A 21,052-nucleotide genomic window follows, 5' to 3' on the forward strand; every position below is an offset into this window, starting at 1 on the left:
AGCTATCAAGCTGGGTAATTTTGAAAATGTGTTTATACCCACAGGTTGCACTGTACATTTGTTTGATTTGTAGTAAACAAACAAACGATTATGTGGAGTTGTAGGTGGTCTCAGTGCTACATATTTGTGATAAATACTAATATTATTCGTTGTTCCATCAGTAATTGTGAAAATTCTTTGTGTTTTCGTTTTTGAAGTGCGAATCGTAACAATGATTACAGAACCTTTATCTTGAATATCACCAAGTGTCATTGTACACAATTCTGTACATCGGCATGCCCCACTGACTCCAATAATCAGTGCAACCTAAAAAAAAAAAATTGCAAATTGTTTTGTCTAAATTAAATGTGTCATTACTTTTGTCATTAAATATTTTTCATCAGGTGCATTCAGAAGAAACTTTTCTACCTCACATTTTGTTAATGTTTTTGACTTTTTTGGTTTAAACCCTGCAGATTTTTGCTTTAAAAAAGCTATTAATTTCGAAAATGTATTAATATGAATGTCTTTCTTTATCGCCAAAGTAGCGTGAAGCATAGAATACTGAGACCACAGTGTGGAGGGTTTTAATAATTTAGCGTTTTCTGCAAAATATGCAAGCAAAACATTTTCTGTAATTTTTCCAACCTTGTTGCTTTTCGCCCATTGTGTGAAAACATTATACTGTTGTTCATATTTTCCTCTCGATTTAGTAGGTAAGAGGTCATCCATAACTGTTAAACGAAAATGAAAGAAACAATAACTTTTACGATTCAAAAAAATTAGCGCTACACGGAACTCACTGGAACTCACGAAAACACTTTTTCACATCAAAACGTGGATCAACAAAATTCCAAACAAAAGAGGTTATGTTGTTACTGTTGTGTGTTTCTGATTACTGATTGGCACAGCTGATTGGTAGCTGATTTTAGTTTAATCAGTAATACCAACACGTAATGCATGTAGCATGAATTTTCCCAGAAGTTTATCGGAAGCAATTTCACGTTCTTTCGTCAATTGAAATCTAAATAACAAGTTACAAATTTAAATAAGGCAAAAATAAGACAAGCTTCAGTTATTAATATTCAGAAAGTATTTTTAAAACAGATTAAAGAACTTTCAGTACAACATATTTGGCGCCCTCTATCAACAAACACGCAAAACATTCGCTTTGCTCACTAGTGAGAAAATATTTTTAATGTACGACTTTATTGTTATCGAACGCTAATGACACAGTTTTCTGATGCGTTACTGTAGAAATAATCCCCTAGGGCATTATCTTTAAATAACAGGGCGTTCTTATATTACCAACCCACGCGAAAGTCCCTAGTTTAATATGAAAGCTTGAGCAGCCGAAATATCAGGGATTAGTAAAGCAAAGTAGATAAAATAGTATATTATACTATTTCCTCTTCAGAACCCAATCCAGGGACATAATATTACGAAAAAAAAAATTACTGCATTATTGCATTGTTTTATACGACATTTACGGGTGGGCACAAGGGTGGGTCAAGAGTTTTTTAGCCTCGGACCACTGGTCATACCTCATTATCGCTGGTATATTAACATCGTCATCTTCATCGCTGCTTATGTTGCTGCCAGAATTTCTCGGAGTGTCTTAATCATCCAAAAAAAAACAAAGGAATAAGAGTACATAAAATGATTTTTTTTTGTTCGACACTGTCAGAATTTGAATTTTCTCCTGTGTGAACGGATTTTGATCAATTTGACAACTTGTCAAAACGAAACGTCAAGCTAATTTTAAAGATTTTCAGCCATTTGGAGCGTTTGGGTGGGCTCGTCGAACAAAAAAACGTTGTATTCAACTCGTTCTTGTGTAATTTGCGCTTTTTTGGCACTCGTGGACCTTTAAAACTCTCGTTTCACTCGAGTTTTAAACTGGCCCACTCATGCCAAAAAAAGCCCAAATTACACACGAACTCGTTAAATAAATAACTATTAAGAAATTATGAACGAAAACAATTGCTTGTACCTACAAACCACAACAATATAGCCTAAGGGAGTCCGTTTCGACTCAGGGACGCGAGGGTCGCGGGTTCGATTTCGACCCAGGGCGAAATTTAAAAATAATTTTAAAAAAGGCCATATTCTGTCTCGTGATTCGGAAGTCACGTTAAGCCATTGGTCCCGGTCTATTGAGTTGGTCATCATGCCCCTCATAGATTTGTAAACCAGTCCTAGACTGTGTAACAAATTTTAAAACAGACATACCTCAGCAATTTGAAATATGTACCACAATTTCGGTTCGTACACTTCATCAGTTCCTGCACCTGACTTCTGTGATGCTTTCACTTTTTTATTTTCCTTCCTGTATGCACTCCTAATGTTATTTATTTTTTTCACAACACTTCAATTGTTTTGAATTTTCAACTAACTGCGTATTGGCAGCTTCCTTTTTCACTCTATCGTGATAGAGTTTATTTTTAACCTGCCAAAGGCATGGTTCTGACGACTCGTAAATCTTGATAAACTCTTCAAGAAATTCTCGGCTCATATTGTCTGAAAGGTGGCCTCAACTAAAATGAACTGATAATGCCACACACACTCCAGTCGGCCTGACATTTGGGACTGGACAGTTATTCAGAATCGTTTTTTCATTCTCATCCGGCCGCCTGAACAGCTACCACAGACGCTCCGGAAATACGGAAGGCCTGGACTGCACAGTTTTTCCTCTGAGGATTTCCGGACCGTGTATGGGGAGCATTACATATAATACCAACCTTGCAAAGCAATTTGTCTTAGTTTCTGTTGCAAGGTAAAAGACATCACGTTGCAGGAAAAACGAACTATTCCAGTATCGTGCAGTAGACGTCGACATCTTTTTCAGTTTATAATTATAATATAGTATGTATTTAATAACCCCCACCGGGGCACATGTTCGACTGTACGGACCTGTTTTACCAGCATTTGACCTGTCCCGCAGCCACGTAAACACCCATAAACAAAACCCCAAAAGCCGGCGACGTTCCCTAATAGGATTATCCAATTTGCGAGCCACCGACCGAATCCCTCTCTAATGGCAAACGTGCCGGAGACGTCCGCGACAGAATCCCACTTCCCCAGCTGACGCCAGCACCCGACGACCATCTGTCGCCGGTGCGGTCGCACAAACGAACCGTTCCTTTCACAAACATTTTGACATGTCTTGCAGAACACCTGGGCCGCAAGTTGGAGGAGTACGTCAAGACGCTGCCCGTTCCGGTGATGGTCCTGCGAACGGAGAAGCGCTCCGGTCTGATCAGGGCGCGTCTCCTGGGGGCGAAGCACGTCAAGGGCCAGGTCATCACGTTCCTGGACGCCCACTGCGAGTGCACGGAAGGTTGGCTCGAACCGCTCCTCTCCCGGATCGTCCAGGACAGGAAGACGGTCGTCTGTCCCATCATCGACGTCATCTCGGACGAAACGTTCGAGTACATAACGGCGTCGGACATGACCTGGGGTGGATTCAACTGGAAGTTGAACTTCAGATGGTGAGTGAACTTTTGGCCATTGGTCAATTGGCAATTGCTGGTGTTTGTTAGTTTGCCGGAAATGATTACAACTTCTTGTTTCTAAGGCAAACTGGAATTTGGAGTTTAAATTAGAGACAACTACAGCGTGATCAACAATGACCAAATCTATTGGTAATAATGAAAATTTGAATGATTTTCGTACCACTAAACGCATTTCCGGTTGTCAGCTTTGACAGTGTTGAGAAGCAAATTTTAAATTTACCATCAAAGGCTCATTTTTGTAATGTTATAATAACATAACCGGCATATATTTTTTTTAATGTCGTCAAGTTGAAACATCAATTGTTTCATTGCCAACATACTCAGTCATTGTTGATCACCCCGTATTAACTCGCCGTTTCATATTTTGTATTGAATTTTGAAGCGTCACTTTGACAGTTGAAATCAAGCTGTCAATCAACAGTGTTGCCAATCTAATTTGTAAGTCACAGCCTACTGTAATTATAAATTTAAATGATCTCACGGTACAAACATTTGCGAAATTTAATAGCACTGACTGCTGTTGTCCTAACTTTTAAAATATTACTTCACAAGAAATTTCCCAAGTTAAAATCAACTCTGGATGTTTTTGCAAATGCTCGGATTTTATTGCAGAAATTACGCCAGATGTGATTTCGACATAAAAATTTTTGAACGAAGCAATGCGGTCATGTGGCTTTGCGTAAATTAAATTTATCTGGAAAATATTTAACAGGATGCCGGATGGTCATTTTTCTTTAAAATGCATTCCAATGGAATGGACAGGTGGGAAACGTAAAACCCCCGGTTTCCAAATACTTTACTGTTCAATCCGTTATCCGCAACGAGCGGAATGACTTATTTACTATAAGTAAAAGATAATTATCTTTCGATGCAAGATGTGTCTAATGTGGCCACGAAGCAGATTCGGTTTCGGATTTTTGGTTTGAAGCAACATAGCATATTCCCGAAATGAGAAATATTTTGCTACCAAGTAGGTAGTCTTGTTTGAATCAAGGGGGACTTATTTTCAATTTTTTTTTATACATTTATAGACTGTTACAAACGTTTCCAACATCGTAGCGTGCCGTGGAAATTTGCCACTTACAATTCAGGTGTACTTATACTACGCACTAACGGTAGATTTTCAATTTTATCGACAACCGTAACGAGCACATCATTAAAGTGCACTTCGTACATTACTGACAAACTGAATATTTCGAACTGAAATAAAATTGCACTGCACAACTTTCATTTTGAAAATTGTCGTAATAGTTTTGTTTGTATTTTTCTGACACAATAGTTATAGTAGTATATCAAGGCCGCGAAATCATTCTTTAACGTAGCCAGAGAAAAATTGTCGGCGAGGCCGCTTGCGGCCGAGACAGGACAATCTCGAGGATGTTACAGGATTTCGCGGCCAAGGTGTACCTACATAACATTTTTTGTGCTCGTTTCGCGTACGGTTGCACAAACAGTAAGTTTTAGCAAAAACTGACCATGTTGTGTTTATCTGTATTGTTGTTGATATCATTTTTCAGAATAATGCGTGGTGGCATTTGACATTTATTGAAGATAATATTATTTACATGCAGGCTTTATCAAAAATGTTGGACCGATGAAATGTATCTCCGTGAAAACACGTTTTAAATATAAGTAACAGTTTATTTTGCTCCAGAAGATGTTGACATAAAAACAGGAAAAAGGGAGTGATAAAAAATAATGCAATACAATCTGTATGATTGAGACATACACCATTTCACTGCGCATCCATTTCCCAAGTATCATGCTACGTTTTGCGACTCGTACTCTAATTGAGAAATGAATCAAAATTCACTCGTGAATAAAAATTAAAAAATAAAAATTATGTGTAAAATTGCGACGATTAAGAATTTTGTTTTATTGCAGAATTCCCTCAAATTCTGGAGGGCTGTTAAAACATGAATTTAAAATTAATATTAAGTCCCATTTTGAAAACTTTTTTCGTTGCGCAATAACTAATGGAGGACAAATAAAAATAAAACTGGATTGTTATTGAAAATTGATTGCAGTAAATTTTGAAAATGTGCCATTTCGAACGTTAATAATAAATAATCTGGTGGGTCTAAATCTGACAATCTTGCTGTTCACTCTGTTGCACCTCTCTTTCCATTTCGTGAATCGGACAAGTGGTTGTTTGAAGTTTGTCTCACAAATGAAGCATAATGTGGAGAAGCTCCGTCTTGCTGAAAGACAAGTTCGTCAAATGATTTTCGTCATTTTCTAACAATAAGAATTGGGTTATTGCCAGATCGATGGTATTTCCGAGTGAATCTAAATACATTCCACCGTTTAAAGTACCCAATTATGAAGAAACTGAGGCATTCAAGTAAATTTTTAAGATATGGAAATTTTTTAATTTAATTATAACGATTTCGATAATTGGCGATTCCTGCAATATAACTTATTTAGATTTAGAAACCTCTGGTTTTGGTAAGCGCATACATCTTACAAACAGTTGAGGAATGCGAAACAAAACCTTCAAACTGTCCCCGTTTCTCATTATTTCGATTTGTTTTTGCATCTTTCAAAAAATTAATTAATTAATTATTTAAGCTGGCCCGTTTCGTTGGTACATCCTGTACATCTGACCATATAGTAGTATACAGGGTGATTTTGAAACTTGTGCAGATATTTTAATCATGAGCTACTGGCTTCTTGTAGAACTCGAAAAAAATGTTTAAAAAATTCTGTCAAAAAATAAAATGATATTTATTTTTTGAGCTACAATTTTTTTGTATTGCTTTTAGTCTTCTACGTTGTCAAACAACCTCGTAGGTACAATTTCGACACATTTTAAAAATACACCCTGTATATCATATTTTATAAAACAACTTTCAAAATCACCCTGAATTGTACTGTAAACTCATTATAAAATAATCCGATTGCCCCTTACAATGGTTTATGGCTTATCCGTAAAGATGTCGTAAATTAATACCGGACTACGATCGCATCGGCACGCTTGGAACGTTTGCAGCTTGATGGTCCGTACTCGAAATTTTGTAATGTGTAGATACCGACCGCACAGTGAGTCATGTGAATCTGACAACTGGAATCTTACCAGCAGCGTAACGAGTACGCACTTCAAATAAATTAACTGGTAAACTTTATACTTTGGTACATTACATTAGTAAAGAACACTGTAAAACTGTGTATCTCTGAAAATTACAAAAATGACGTTTATGACAATCCTGACTTATTTTTTATAATTTCGAAAATTGCAAAGCACAAATGCGTTGAAAAACCCCAGTAAGAAATGTTTAAATACGGCCCATTTCTGAACCTTCAATAATTTTAGTAATTTATGACGGCCGACAGCAACGCTCTGTCCCAAACGTTCCAACCCTCATAAAAGTATTAGTACGTTATAGACCTGCATAAAGGTAGCCATACACGAACGTGATTTCCTCAAGGATCGGCTTGAACAGTCCAAGCTTTGAGGAATTCCTCAACGTGCGTGGCGGCGTCCTTGAGGCCGTGGTGGATCGGAGAGACATGAAAATCCCGAACAAAAGTTATAGTAGTTTATTTAATGAGTTCGTGCCAAAAAAGACCCAATTTACACACGAACGAGTTGAATACATTTTTTTGTTCGAAGAGCCCCTTAAAGGCTCCAAATGGCTTAAAGTCTTCAAAATTTGCTTGACGTTTCGTTTTGATAAGTTGTGACACATTTATCAAAATCCGTTCACACAGGAGAAAATTCTCAAACTCTGAGTGTCGAACAAAACATTCTTTTTCGGCCTTGAGGCCGAATTTTTTGTCTCTTGTTGCGTGTATTGTGTTGGCGACAGTCGACCTTGAGGAAATCCCGCTCGTGTATGGCCACCTTAAGACGTCTCTAATATCTTGTACTCCTACTATCGGGCGTTCAAATGAAATCCTGGGCTGGGGAGGCGTTGGAAACCGTCAATTGTTGTGCTTTTTTTAAAGCGTAGATTAATTGGAGCATGTTCACAGCTAACCTAAAATTTAGAGCCAAAAAAAAGTCTCTTTTTTTCTTTGTTTGCAATGTTTTACATTAAAAATAAAGTAACTTAACGATTCCTCTTCTCGAAGGAAATATCAAAGGGCACCCTTTGCTGAAAACAAACATGTTCAATTATGTCCCGACTCCCGATTAAACATAATCAAATGTCATTCGTGTCAAACGGCGGGAAATTCAAACTTTACACTGTTCTAAACGGTTTAATTTTTCTAACGCCTACTCAGCCCAGGATTTCATTTGAACGCGCGATATAACTATTATTAGGAGAGTCGTTAATCCTTCCAAAGTTTTTACGAAAAAAAATTGATAATGAGAAATCACTGTTGAAAGAAAATCGGAAAATGTTAGTGTCATTAACTTGAAGAACAATGTTGAATTACGAAGACTTATGACTCTTTTTACGTCATACAAGAAAATTTCAGAAATAACTTGTGTGTCCAGAACTGAACGTTTGACAATTTTTTAAATCATTGTTAATTATTATTTGCCATTTTTGTTATTAATTTACCAAGAAATTGGATTATCTCTGACCTGTAACAATTGCATAAATTTCATTTGTCCGAATTGAGAACAATCTAATTGTGCGGTGTTACCGACATAAATCACTGTAAATCAACCCTACGCATTTCAGAATATAAATTAATAATTTCATGGTTCTTGAAGGAAGCGGATTAATTTGTGCTTGTCGATTAAGAATAGTTGTAAGTGATCAATCATATTTCAAAAAGTCCAAACAAGAAAATCAACATCGTACATTTCCTTTTGTGTAGCTTTGCAGTGCAAGAAAGTGGCGCAGGTTTCTAGCAACTTCGATTCTTTGTTTTGTTTATCAAAAACAGTTCTAATGCCCACAAATTTTAAGCCCAGAGGATCAATGGTACCAGAGAAATTACGTGAGATTCTTTCACCAATAGATAATTTAAAAAAAAAACTAAATTAGAGATATTCTTGAAAGGATTTTTTATTGTTCGTTGTTTTGTTTAGAGATGTAATGTCGCTGAATAAAGTCACAATTTTGCAAATAAATTAACCCATTTTTAAAAAAGCTTATTGATGCATTCGATGCACTGTAGAATGCACGATTTATCATAATGATTTATGTTGCGATTATATAAAAATTTATGCGCGAGCGGGCGTGGTACAGTGCCGGAGTGCCATACAAGTGTTAAATTGTCGAGAAAATTGCTGTACAAATTCTGTGTGATTTTTATTATTACAAATTACTCCATTATTTAAATACCTACATGTGTAGGTGATGGTGTGAAATTATTAATTTGGGTTTTGATTATATTCACTGGACGGGTTTGTTAACTGTTTATCTGTGCAAGGTTAACACCATGTCCCTAGCAAAAGACCGTCCACAACAACTTGTTGCCACGGAAATAACTCTGACATTGATGTAAAAAGCCAGCTTAATTTAAAAAAAATTACATCACCTGTTGGAATACATATTTTTTTCAACGCGAAAAATGATTAGTTTTTCCGGTGACGTGGAATAATATTATTTTGATTTGAGGAGTGCAAGAACAATTAATGATTGGGGATGACCAGCACGATCTCCCGATTTTAAATCCACAGAAAATTTGCGGAGGTGGATGGAATACCTAGAGTTAAAACAAATAAAAAATCTTGTTTAGTATATACGAAATAAACAAAGAGAGAAAAGGGGATCGATTAAATGTTGAAAGTTAATGTCGCAGAAGAATTTATTTCGTCTAAAATAAATAAATGAATGTGGGACATGAACCTAACCTTACTCACTGGCTAAAATATTTACGGTGTGGTTCGACAGTGAAATACATATGTAATTTTTAAACATTTCGTTAATGGAAGAGCAAAGGAAATTGTTGCGATACCAATTAACCAACGGAATGAGAAAACATTCAAAAAATTCAAATTAATGACAGTCATAATAGTACTTTATTCGACGAGTTTGTGTGTAAATTGGGCCTTTTTTGGCACGCGTGTGCCATTTTCAAACGCGAGTGAAACGAGCGTTTTAAAGGCCCACGAGTGCCAAAAAAGGCCCAATTTATACACGAACGAGTTGAATACAACGTTTTTTTGTTCGACGAGCCCCTTAAAGGCTCCAAATCGCTTAAAACCTTTAAAATTAACTTGACGTTTCGTTTTGACAAGTTATGACATTTATCAAAATCCGTTCACATAGGAGAAAATTCTCAAATTCTGACAGTGTCGAACAAAAAAATGTTTATTAGTGCCAACCTTACAAAATTATAACAAGTTTTCTTTTAGTATGATAAATTATCAACGCTTAACTCTTAAGTATTGTATCAGTGTAAAAAATGTACAAAAGAAACACATTAACGCTGATAAGACCCGAACAATGCTTAGTAGTAAATTTAAAATAATTTATTGGAAATCATAAACCTATAAATCCGTCAATTTTTTTTAACGGTTGGTGACATTGATCGAAGTTTCGAAATGTTTAAATTTATCGAAATTAAAATTTGCTTAGATCAAATAAAAACTAATGTTGTATTTTTGGTGTCGGAATATGTTTGATGTGTCGAAAGTTTTAATGTGATAAGTGGAATATTCAAAAAGAATTATTGTAAACAGTACGAGTTACGAGATGAATATTGGGCCGTCATTAAAAAGTGAGGTTATGTCGTGGATAATTCTTTTTTTCCAATAATAAAACAATCCTGACCCAACTTTCTCCGATGATGCGAATGCGAATCCACCGCGGAAAAAGACACGTCCTTGAAAAGGTTCATGATGATCGGAACAAATTATTTTTTTCAGGTACAGAGTACCCCAAAGAGAGATGGAGCGTCGCAACAACGACCGCACCGCCCCCTTGCGCACCCCCACCATGGCCGGCGGCCTCTTCTCCATCGACAAGGAGTACTTCTACGAGCTCGGCTCGTACGACGAAGGGATGGACATCTGGGGCGGCGAGAACCTCGAGATGAGTTTCAGGGTAAATCCAGCGCACACGACACCACACTACAGTGCAGTATCGTTTCGACTTATTTTCCGTCCGCGTTCGTTTCTCATTTCCTTTTTTGATTTTGACGATTTGTTGTTTCATGCACACCCTGCGTCCATATAAAAAAAAGTGTCATTCTGTTGAACGAAACGTCCAGTTTGTGTTTTAAAGTTGTACGCCGTAGGTGTGGCAGTGTGGCGGCAAGCTGGAGATAATCCCGTGTTCACACGTCGGACACGTCTTCAGAGACAAGAGTCCCTACACGTTCCCGGGCGGCGTGTCCAAGATTGTTCTGCACAATGCCGCCAGAGTGGCAGAAGTATGGATGGACGAATGGCGAGACTTCTACTACGCCATGAATCCAGGTTTGACATTTGACAGATATGACAGCTGGGAACTGCGATCTAATGCCGTTTTTTTTTTAATTTAATTTTTTTCTAAATCGGATTTCTTATTGGGGGAACTTGGTCCCTCAACCAATCGGACAGTGGGACGACTGGAGTTGGTTGAGGGTCCAAGGCCGGTATTGATGTTGGAATTGCTTTGATATTACGGATTTGATCCGGACTAACTTGATATTAATTGTCTCACTTAATTATTGCAGGAATGCCTTTTTCTTGTACGATGTGGTATGCACAGGTTATAACATGCAGTACAAAATATACAGTAATGAATAATCAGTACAGTACATTCTAGGCAAGGTCTTTTTGACGGAGGATTAAACAAAAATAGATCATTGCGATGCTCAACACATTTTATAACAGCTGTGTATGTGATCATAATTGAGAAAATCTAAAATTGTATTGAGCGTTCAAAAAAAATGTGTACATTTACCATTATCTTAATCGTAGATATGTCATACTGATTTGTTACGAAACAGAAATAAGTGCATTGTTAAATAACAAAATCTTATAAAAGGTATTCAGCATGTCCACATGTCGAATCTGAGTATTAAACAAATGCTGTTCTGTAAAACCATGCCTCATCTGTAAAAATCGTTATCATTGGGTAGAGTGTTTAAGAATCATTCGCAGAACTGTAAAACGTTGCAACCGTCTGTAATGAGGAACATTTCAGTTGGTTCTAAAAAGAACCGTTTTTTGCAAAAGAGATGACACATCACTGCTTTGAATAAGTGTCGTTTGTCATCTACAATTTGACAGTTGATGAGGTTACGTCACGCTACGAAAACAAAAGCAAACACCAGATCACTCAACTGCATTTTTTTTGGACGCTCCACACAGTTTTTCTAAATGTGTTTTGCTATCGATTTATCTGTTTTGTTTCTTTTTTTGGATCACGGTTAAGAAAGTGGTATTTTTGAAACGCCGTCGAAAAGACCTCGCCTACTGTTACAACAGCCATAACACGGTTAACAAATCTGGGCACAGGGTGTGCTGACTAACTTTTAATCAGCCAGCGTCACAAAGTGACAAGGACTCGCTTCGCTGCGCTTTTCACGATTAACAAAAAAACCAAAAAAGAAAACAATAATAAAGTGTATTTGCCAAAATGAAAAGATCACACCAACCATTCCCATCGTGTCTACTAATCTATGCATGTTTCGGGTGCGAAGATATGGATGTGCGGAGGCACCCTGGAGATAGCGACGTGTTCTCACGTGGGGCACGTGTTTCGAAAGTCCACTCCCTACTCGTTCCCGGGCGGGACGAGCCGCATAGTCAACCACAACAATGCACGTCTGGCCGAAGTCTGGCTCGACCAGTGGAAGGACTTCTACTATAACATTAACCCAGGTTAACCCTGTTTAAACCAGCACACCACCTAACCTCCTCTCTACTCTTTTTGTTTGTTCGTTAGTTACTAAACACTAATAACTCCTGTCGCTTGGTCACTAGTGCTTTCGTTTGTTCTCGTCTCGTCTTGTGTTTTAAGTGTTGTTTAGGTTCTGTTCGGCAATTCCTGACATTGCACCGTTCCCGTCTTCCGTCAATCTGTCTTGTTTCGTTTCGTTTCGTCGTTTTTGTTTGCATGGCTCGTTCACAAGACTCCGCTCGCGCACGACTCGAGCGCGAGTTGATTCGTTGTTGTGTGTTGTGCGCAGGGGCGAGGAGCGTGCCGGTCGGAGACGTTTCCGCGAGGAGAGAACTCAGAGAAAGACTGAAATGCAAGAGCTTCCGGTGGTACTTGGAGAACGTGTATCCCGAATCGCAGATGCCTTTGGAATATTATTATCTCGGAGATGTGAGTTGTTCGCGGTAGCACGGCACGTTGTTGAGCGCCGCAAATTGCAGATTCGCAACGTCGAGACCAAGAACTGTTTGGACACGATGGGTCGCAAATCCGGGGAGAACCTGGGGATGACTTATTGTCATAACTTGGGCGGCAACCAGGTCTTCGCCTACACCAAGCGCCAGCAGATCATGTCCGACGACAACTGTCTGGACGCCAGCAACAAGAACGGCCCCATAAAGCTGGTGAGGTGCCACGGGATGGGCGGCAACCAGGCCTGGGCGTACGACCAAGTGGTGAGTGGTGGGGCGTGGTATTGTGAAGGAGTGACGGTTTTTCGTTTTTCTCCCCCTCCAGGACAAGACCGTCAAGCACGTGAACACGGGGAGCTGCCTGCAGAGGCCCGACCCCGGCGACATGAACCTGCCGCTGCTCAGGCCCTGCAACTACAGCCCCGGTCAGCAGTGGATCATGGAGAGCGACTTCAAGTGGCAGGCGCGGAACCACCAAGACGAGAGATAGGCCCGAAACAACGCGTTGGCAACGTTACTCCTGATCGCTAGTCATCCCGACTGATGTTGCATTTATCCAATCGAAACAGAGAGTTTATTTTTTTATTCGTTTATTGCGGTGACAGTCAGTATTTGTTGATTTGACACATTCCATTAGGTTCGATCCGGCCGGGGGCGCTGACCACACTGTCAAACTTGCGCAACCGACTCCCCCGGCTCGACGCTTCAAGGCTAACGTTGCCAACTTCACAGTGATCGTTAAACGATCGTAACTCTTCCTAATTGTAAGACTTTAATGAATCTAAAATGCATATTATACATCTAAACAAGTTGTTATAACTGCCATTTGTACATATAGCCGAAGCGGGTTTGGTCCCCGACAGTCGACACCTATCACAAATTAGGTTAGGTTTATAGAGAGGTGGACGATTTTGATTTGCAGGTATAACAGGGTTGATTTGTACAACGAATAGATGCGATAAAAGAGATAGATCTGTAAGGCCGTACCAACACAAAATTCTACAGAGTACTTCCTTCTCGTAGCGGTAGCCGACGGAATCAACTAGCATATCAAAGTGGTGCAAATTGCAATATTTACACGATCACCGTGCGATATATCATCAGCCTTGCGATGGCTGTTTTATCTGTTTATTTAGTGTCGATTCAATTTTATGTAGTGATTGCCATGAAATGACTCTTGATTATTAATTGTACATCGATCGATTGTTAATTTATTGAATAATTTTAAGCGACTTGTAATTAGTAGCAGCTAATTCGCTCATCTTGTTATTATTACTTGTACAATTTAGGCGATCTACTTAACTGATCCTCTCACGTTTAGTTGGTTAAGTTTGCCTCGTATACATATCCTACAATCAACTAAATTCAATTTTGTAACAGACCGAATTGTTAATCCAACCAAATTTTATAGGCGTAGGTGGTGGTGCAATCAATAGCTTGTATTACTCTAAACAAACAACATTTAATAATAAATTATTTGAAATAAAAATATCGTATTGATTGTCGGTAATGCAGGTAGTGACATTGACTGTGTGATAATGCAGCGCCTTCTATGCACGTACCAAGTTTGAGGTTAATTTTAAATAAATACAGTGGTAAAATGTTGGTATTTCGCGTCAAAAAGCCAACATGAGTCTCAACACAACAGTTAATCGTTCGATCGGCGGATATTTATTGAAGAAGACGCTGCGACAACAGTTGAGTCGTTATAGGTTATGTCGAGAAAAACTTCATTTTTCAGGGATATGTAGAAATAAAACAGATCTGCAGGATTGTAAAAGCGATGGGAAAGTGCAACAGTTAGTCCCGAGCAAAGATGATCGCCCCAAGTTTCGCAGTAAATTGTTGAAAGGACCTAACCTCAAAGATTTCTTCAAAGCGGAAAATCTACGAGACCAGGAGAATATACCGGAGGAAGAAGTGGTGCCGTACCTGCAAGACGCTACCAGGTTGTGTGATTCGTGCCGCATACGCCTGTCGCTGACGGAATTGTTGCAGATATGGACAGAAACGCAAAGTTTATTTTGACGTGTACGGCTGTCAGATGAACGTGAACGACACGGAAATAATCTGGGCGATATTGCAGTCGAATAACTACGTCAAAACTGACGAGTTGTTGGAGGCCGACGTTGTCTTGATAGTGACGTGTGCGATTAGAGACGGCGCCGAGCAAAAAATATGGAATCGGTTGGATTATTTGAGAGGCATCAACAAGAACAGGTCGCGGTACAGCCCCCGGTTCAAGGTGGGGATTTTGGGGTGCATGGCCGAACGATTGAAGCACAAGGTCTTGGAGAAGGACTCTACTGTGGACGTGGTGGCGGGGCCCGACAGCTACCGCGACCTGCCGAGACTCCTGGCGCTAACTGAGAACGACCAAAAGTCGGTAAACGTTTTGCTTTCGTTCGACGAGACCTACGCCGACGTGATGCCGGTGAGGCTCAACGAGAACTCGACGTCGGCTTTCGTGTAAATTTAGTTCGGAGAGAGTTTTGTCCCCTTGATAAAAATCCCTGTTGCAGGTCTATAATGCGGGGTTGCGACAACATGTGCACCTACTGCATCGTTCCTTTCACTAGAGGCAAAGAGCGGTCGCGACCTGTGGACTCGATCCTGCGCGAGGTGGACCTCCTGTCGCAACAGGGAGTCAAAGAGGTGACGCTTCTGGGCCAAAACGTCAACAGCTACAGAGACACTTCGCACTCTGGAGACATTTACACCAACGCGAGTCCCACCAGATTGGCGAAGGGTTTCAAGACCGTGTACAAGTCGAAAATCGGGGGGCTGCGGTTCGGTGACCTCCTGGAGAAGGTCGCCGATGTCAATCCCGAGATGCGGATCAGGTTCACGTCGCCGCACCCCAAGGACTTCCCCGACGAGGTGCTCCACGTGATCAAGTCGCGTCCCAACATCTGCAAGAATCTGCACATGCCGGCGCAGTCAGGGAATTCGGAGGTGTTGGAGCGAATGAGGCGGGGCTACACCAGAGAGGCCTATCTGGAGTTGGTGGATCACATTCGGTATTTGTTGCCGGAAGTGAGCCTCAGCTCGGATTTCATCTGCGGGTTCTGCGGCGAGACGGACGAGGAGTTCGCCGACACAATTTCGCTGATGGAGCTCGTCAAGTAAGATCTGTGAGGTGATCAATAATTATAATAAAGTAACATTGCAGGTACAACACTGCCTACCTATTTCCCTATAGTATGAGAGAGAAGACTGCCGCACACCGCAGGTACTCCGACGACGTCCCGGCCGAAATCAAACAGAAACGTCTCGAAATGATGATCAAAACGTACAGAAGTCACGCGGAGCGGCTCAACAGGGCTCAAATCGGCCATCTGCAACTCGTACTGATCGAAGGTCACAGCAAAAGGTCGAGGAGTCAGTTGGCAGGACGCAACGACCAAAACATCAAAGTAAAAATTGTTTTTGTTTTGTTTTTGGAACAATTGAATTTTTCTTGTAGGTAATAGTTCCGACTGGGGAAGTCCCGCAGAAAGACGGTCGCAACGGCAAGGATTTAGGACCTGGGGATTACGTAGTGGTGCAAATAAACGCGGCAACGTCGCAAGTCCTCAAAGGAATCCCCTTATACCACACCACCCTCGTAGACTACCACTTGGAATCTCCGTCCGAATTCGACGAAACTTGCGGCTTCTACAGCATGATGTGATCGAGTTTGTTAAACTAAACTAGACAATAAATGGTTTATTGATTTTAAAAATCGTTCGAACACTCTGTATAACAATTTTTGGCATAACAAGTCTCTACCGGCGGAAGCGTCATTTGACGGCACAGTCTAAATTACAACGAATAAATAATAGAAAAATAAATAGCTATCGATGGAGTCTGTGGAAGTACGTGCGCGACCCTGTGTACGAAAAGAGAAAATATAAAAATTTCCTTAAATGACTAGAAATAAGTTTCGGTCGATTGGTGTTATTTGAGGGCTCTCAGCGTGGCCAGTAGCTGGTCCAATTCGACTTTGTAGCCGACGAGTTGCTTTTGGCGCTCGCCGCACTGCTCGCAGCTCCTGTTCGTTACGTTCTTCTGGGCGAGGCCGTGAACGATGGCTCTCAATCTAAACTCTCGCTCCTCGTAACGTTTTTCTAAAAATGCAATCTAAAAAGTTAAAAGTCAATTGGGGGAACTAAAACAGCTAGAAAATCAAATGAAAAGTTTTTGTAGAAAATCACTAGTTTCGTTACAGGGTTTTTGATAAATGTTTCTGATCTTATGTGTTGTGGATATCTATCAAAAAAGAAGTACAGGTACTCAAAAACTCTTGCGGCCTTAACACTAGACTAGAACATCGTGATTTACATTTCGGGTAAAGTGTAAGTCTATTTTTTTAAAATCACCAGTCAAAGTTTTGTCAAGTTGGTATGAGGAATTGAAAGTAGCAAAAATAGTGTATTTGACAATGTAGGTTGGCAGCGTCGCGCCGTTCAAGGTCATCGGTACATCGCCGGCGCCGCTGTCATTGCGCATAACTGTATTCTCTGAATTAACGCACAAATTTGAAAAGTTGCACAGTGCGTGAAAAAATGGCCATGATTCACTACTGCGAAGAGTTGAAAGGTGACAAACCTGAATTGAGTAAGAAGGCGATTTATGAAAAGGCTTCAAACATATTGAATGTATCATATTAAATACCTACTTCCTAAATTCTAATTTATTTCCGTAAATACTTTTTTAAAATAGATACTTTTTAAAAGGACAAAATGTGTTCATTGAAACGTTCGACATTTCAATTCGTTAGATAGACATAACCTCAATTTTGACATGGGGAAACTGTTATACAGTTTGGTCGGTAAGTACAAGTTTTATGGAACACAGTCTGTTTTTTTATAAAGTTTTGACTAGTGTTGTGAGGTCCGGTAATTGACTTGGTCAATGACCCATTTGACCGGTCAATAATTGTCAATGACTTGACGAATTTGACCAGTCATTTTTAAAATTTAAATTTCCCGCTTATAATGTTGAAGATTATAGGATATGATGACTGTTTGACTGATGAGATGAGGTTATGTTGAGTTGTCTGATTTCATTTAGGTACGTAGCTGCTGACAATGAAGAAAGAAGAAATGGATTATGACAATATATATATAAGTAAATTATGACAGTGAAACATTTAAAACTTTAATAAAGATCATTGTGGAAAGCTTTTTATCTATTAGCAAGAAGTGGTTTTTGTTTTTCAATCGTTTTTGTGTCTTCTTAACATGACATAGGGGAGAGAGGGGTAAAATAATCCCTCTAAGAAAGAAAAATTGATTTTTCTTAACGTGTTGAGTGAATTTGTGCGTAACTATATACATCGCTTTTATCCATCATTTAGCTACTCAAAAATATTTTTATTGGCGCCTTCAAGCTTCTGAATTTATATATATGTATAAATAATTGGGTAGTTGCAAAAGGATCATTTTGTACACAGGTTTGGGTAAAATGATCCCACACTAATAAATGCACAAAAAAGTTATATTGGATGAACAAAAGTTAAAAAAATACCAAATCTTCAAAATTTTAATAGGCGTTTGGATGAATTAGCATTATGAGATGAATTTGTTAGACAAAGGTCGCAGATGAAGTCATCCCAGGCGTTTTCATCTATTCCTGCACAAGCGTCATGAGCCCATTGACGACACCGTGAGCATTGTATCCACCCTTCGCCTTCGATAGAATTTCCATAGGGTTCAGAACAATAAATACAGAGTGCACCATTTTCCTGTTCTGATTCTTCGCTGCTACTTTCTGCAAGCTTTTTGGGAGGCCCTTTTTTTGATTTTTTTGGGTTGCATTTTCCTTTCTTGTTTTTTCTTGTTTCTTCCTTAGCAGCTTTTTGTTTTTTTTCTTCTGTTAAATTATCTTTGTAAGGCGTACTGGTTAACAATACGGTACCTACAGATTTCCTTTTCCTCTGTGCTCGGGGTCCACTTATTTTAGGTAAGGGCCTAAGTGTGATAGGACCGGCTTTGGTAAACGACGTATCGTGAGTCTTATCAATTTCAACATCCTCAGTCTTATTTGGACTAGTGTTACTTGTACTGGCTTCACCTAAATCAGTGGCATTTGCTTCAACATTTTCAGATAACTCAATCTCAGTTGTTTCTTTTTCATCCGTGGTTTCAGCCGCTATAAAATCTAAATCATTAAAAATACCACTGTTGTAAGGCACAATCCCTGTTTTTTTAAATGCATTAATCGCATTGGCTGGAGTGCAAGCCTTTAGATATCCCTCACAAAAAATTTTACTTATTTGAAAGGTTGTTATAGTCCTGCCAGGGTTGTTGTTTAGCCATCTTTCAAGTGCATGATCTACAGCTGTACTAAGTGGAAACATAATTCCTACATCTAGTGGCTGGAGCTTGTGCGTACAGTGTGGAGGTAAACATAAGATAGAAACAAAATTGTCCTTTGCTTTAACGATGACATTTAAATTTTTTGTATGGGACAGATGCCCATCTAAAATTAGAAGAACTGGATCTTCTGGCGAAGGTTTTGCAAAAGACAAAAAATGTTCAAACCATAAGGAAAACACTTCTTCTTTCATCCAGCCAGATTCATTGCATGCAAAGATGGTACCTGGAGGAGCTCCATCTTTTAATTCAGGTTTCATTCTCTTTCTACTAAAAATAATCATTGGTGGAAGAAACATGCCACCAGCTGACATACATATCACTGCAGTTGATGATTGTCCACGTTCTGCGGAAGTAACACGGCCAACTTGCTTGCGACCTTTTTTTGCAAAAGTTTTCGAATTGCGTCCGGGAACGGTGGACAATGAAGTTTCGTCCACATTGTATATTCTATGAGCTGGATAGTTGTGCTTTTGGTATTCAGCTTTTAATAAATCAAAGAATTTTGAAACAACCGGTTTATTAAAAGCTTTTGCTCGAGCAACCGATGTTGCTTCTGGGACACGCAGTGATAATCCAGGATGTCTCTTTTGGAAACCAAATAACCAGTCTCGACCAGCAATTTTATTTTCAAGTGAAAATGGGTGATTAGCAATACCATTTCGTTCAGCAAGTTGATATGCTAAACTTCGAACATCATGGGTAGTTAAACCATACATTCTCACTTCCATGTCCAAAATGTAATTTACCAATTCTTCTTCCTGTTCAGCAGAGAAGACTGTCTTTCTGCTGCCCAATATTTTTTTGTGAGTGTTAGTAATAACATTCCTACTCCTCACTCGACGTTTTAAGGACATTACAGGAACTCCAAAATTTCTGCTAGCGGTTTTTATTGGCATTCCTTGGTTCTTGACTGCGTTAATTGCACTTTCCATGCTCCGCTCTGACCAATTTTGCCTTGTGGTCTTTCGTATATACGTACGAGGCATTGTGTAGACTGAAACAAAACTTATTTACTTAGAAATCGTTGAGGAGGGTAAAATGATCCCCGGGATCATTTTACACCCTACTATGCAGGATCATTTTACCCCACACCGCATGTCTCACATTTACTTATTTTTTTTTAGGTTAAATTTGCGAAAAAATGTGATGATATTGCAGTATATCGAAAGTTTACAAAATGCTCTAATCACAAATGAATGCAATTTTACAACTACGTCGCAGTAAGTGTACTTACAATGGTAACAAAAGCCGGTTGGCCTTATATCAATGTCACAAAAAATAAATACTTCACTCTGCTGACGCTATGCGTGCTAGCTTTGGAACAATACTGGGTGCCCTGACTGCAACTGCATCTGTAAGTGATGTTGTAATCAATTTCCGCTAGATTGCGCTAACCATTCTGTCGTCATTGAGAGGGATCATTTCACCTGATAGGATCATTTTACCCCTCTCTCCCCTACAATATATTTTTATTTTCATAAAATACTTACCTACTTTTTTAAATTCTAAACGAATGTTTAAGTATTTTAAAAGAAACCAAAGAACTGAAAATACACACACACAGGTGTGTTGAAAGTTTTAAAGCGTTTTAAATTAACAAAAAGTTCAAATTCAAGCAAATATGTTAAAGAAAAAACAAAGTATAACTTCAAACAATTCAAACTTAACCTCACTTACACAATTTTAGAACAATAATTTATCGATCAATAAATCTTATAAAAAATGGAATTAAGAACCATTATTTGGTATTAAAATAATCCTTGACATTGAAAGAATCATTTTGTGATATTTAACTAGTTCCTACTTTTTGACCAATAATGACTGGTAATTGACCGATCAAGGACCGGTCAACTTTGACCAAAAATAAATGACCGGTCATTTATCCATCACTAGTTTTGACACTGACAGCTGGATAAAAAAAAATAGACTATATAAAGTGCGACATGTCAAATTTACATTCCAGCACGAATCCAGAAACATTTACAACAACCCCGTCCTATTTTTGCCACTTT

General features: G+C 39.0%; 3 protein-coding genes and 2 long non-coding RNA genes across 7 annotated transcripts in view; 2 read left to right on the top strand and 3 right to left on the bottom strand.

The window, feature by feature from the left end:
• Pgant5 (polypeptide N-acetylgalactosaminyltransferase 5) overlaps nucleotides 1–14,167 on the top strand; it is a 34,845-nt gene extending 20,678 nt beyond the window's left edge. Inside the window, exons 4-9 of one of the 2 annotated variants that reach the window (XM_069059189.1) lie at nucleotides 3,152–3,470; nucleotides 10,267–10,444; nucleotides 10,638–10,818; nucleotides 12,519–12,658; nucleotides 12,709–12,942; nucleotides 13,004–14,167. In XM_069059189.1, coding sequence (XP_068915290.1) covers nucleotides 3,152–3,470; nucleotides 10,267–10,444; nucleotides 10,638–10,818; nucleotides 12,519–12,658; nucleotides 12,709–12,942; nucleotides 13,004–13,168 — 1,217 coding nt within the window. In that variant the 3' untranslated portion in view covers nucleotides 13,169–14,167. Of the gene's footprint in view, nucleotides 1–3,151; nucleotides 3,471–10,266; nucleotides 10,445–10,637; nucleotides 10,819–12,029; nucleotides 12,211–12,518; nucleotides 12,659–12,708; nucleotides 12,943–13,003 lie in introns of both variants that reach the window. The other variant, XM_069059190.1, reaches the window with a different exon arrangement.
• On the bottom strand, nucleotides 114–871 carry LOC138139039 (uncharacterized). The gene is made up of 3 exons (XR_011162188.1): nucleotides 783–871; nucleotides 358–713; nucleotides 114–306 (listed from the first exon to the last, which is right to left on the bottom strand). It is a non-coding gene; the product is annotated as an uncharacterized lncRNA (long non-coding RNA).
• Nucleotides 14,168–14,291: 124 nt separating the features above from the next.
• LOC138139031 (CDK5RAP1-like protein) lies at nucleotides 14,292–16,402 on the top strand. Of its 2 annotated transcripts, none has more exons than XM_069059186.1 (5): nucleotides 14,292–14,630; nucleotides 14,677–15,147; nucleotides 15,201–15,803; nucleotides 15,851–16,094; nucleotides 16,145–16,402. In XM_069059186.1, exons 1-5 carry the CDS (start codon nucleotides 14,308–14,310, stop codon nucleotides 16,349–16,351), a joined length of 1,848 nt encoding a protein of 615 aa, XP_068915287.1. In that variant the 5' UTR covers nucleotides 14,292–14,307; the 3' UTR covers nucleotides 16,352–16,402. The 2 variants fall into 2 exon arrangements, with proteins under 2 accessions (XP_068915287.1, XP_068915289.1); XM_069059188.1 differs by having other exon boundaries at nucleotides 14,292–14,627.
• LOC138139030 (centrosomal protein of 162 kDa) overlaps nucleotides 16,374–21,052 on the bottom strand; it is a 51,764-nt gene continuing 47,085 nt past the window's right edge. Inside the window, exon 4 of the mRNA XM_069059185.1 lies at nucleotides 16,374–16,800. Coding sequence (XP_068915286.1) covers nucleotides 16,618–16,800 — 183 coding nt within the window. The 3' untranslated portion in view covers nucleotides 16,374–16,617. The remainder of the gene's footprint in view (nucleotides 16,801–21,052) is intronic.
• On the bottom strand, nucleotides 18,142–20,499 carry LOC138138329 (uncharacterized). Its single transcript, XR_011162013.1, has 2 exons — nucleotides 20,275–20,499; nucleotides 18,142–20,034 (listed from the first exon to the last, which is right to left on the bottom strand). It is a non-coding gene; the product is annotated as an uncharacterized lncRNA (long non-coding RNA).

This window comes from Tenebrio molitor, chromosome 9 (assembly GCF_963966145.1).
Source record: "Tenebrio molitor chromosome 9, icTenMoli1.1, whole genome shotgun sequence".
In the NCBI taxonomy this organism is placed as follows: Eukaryota; Metazoa; Arthropoda; class Insecta; order Coleoptera; family Tenebrionidae; genus Tenebrio; species Tenebrio molitor.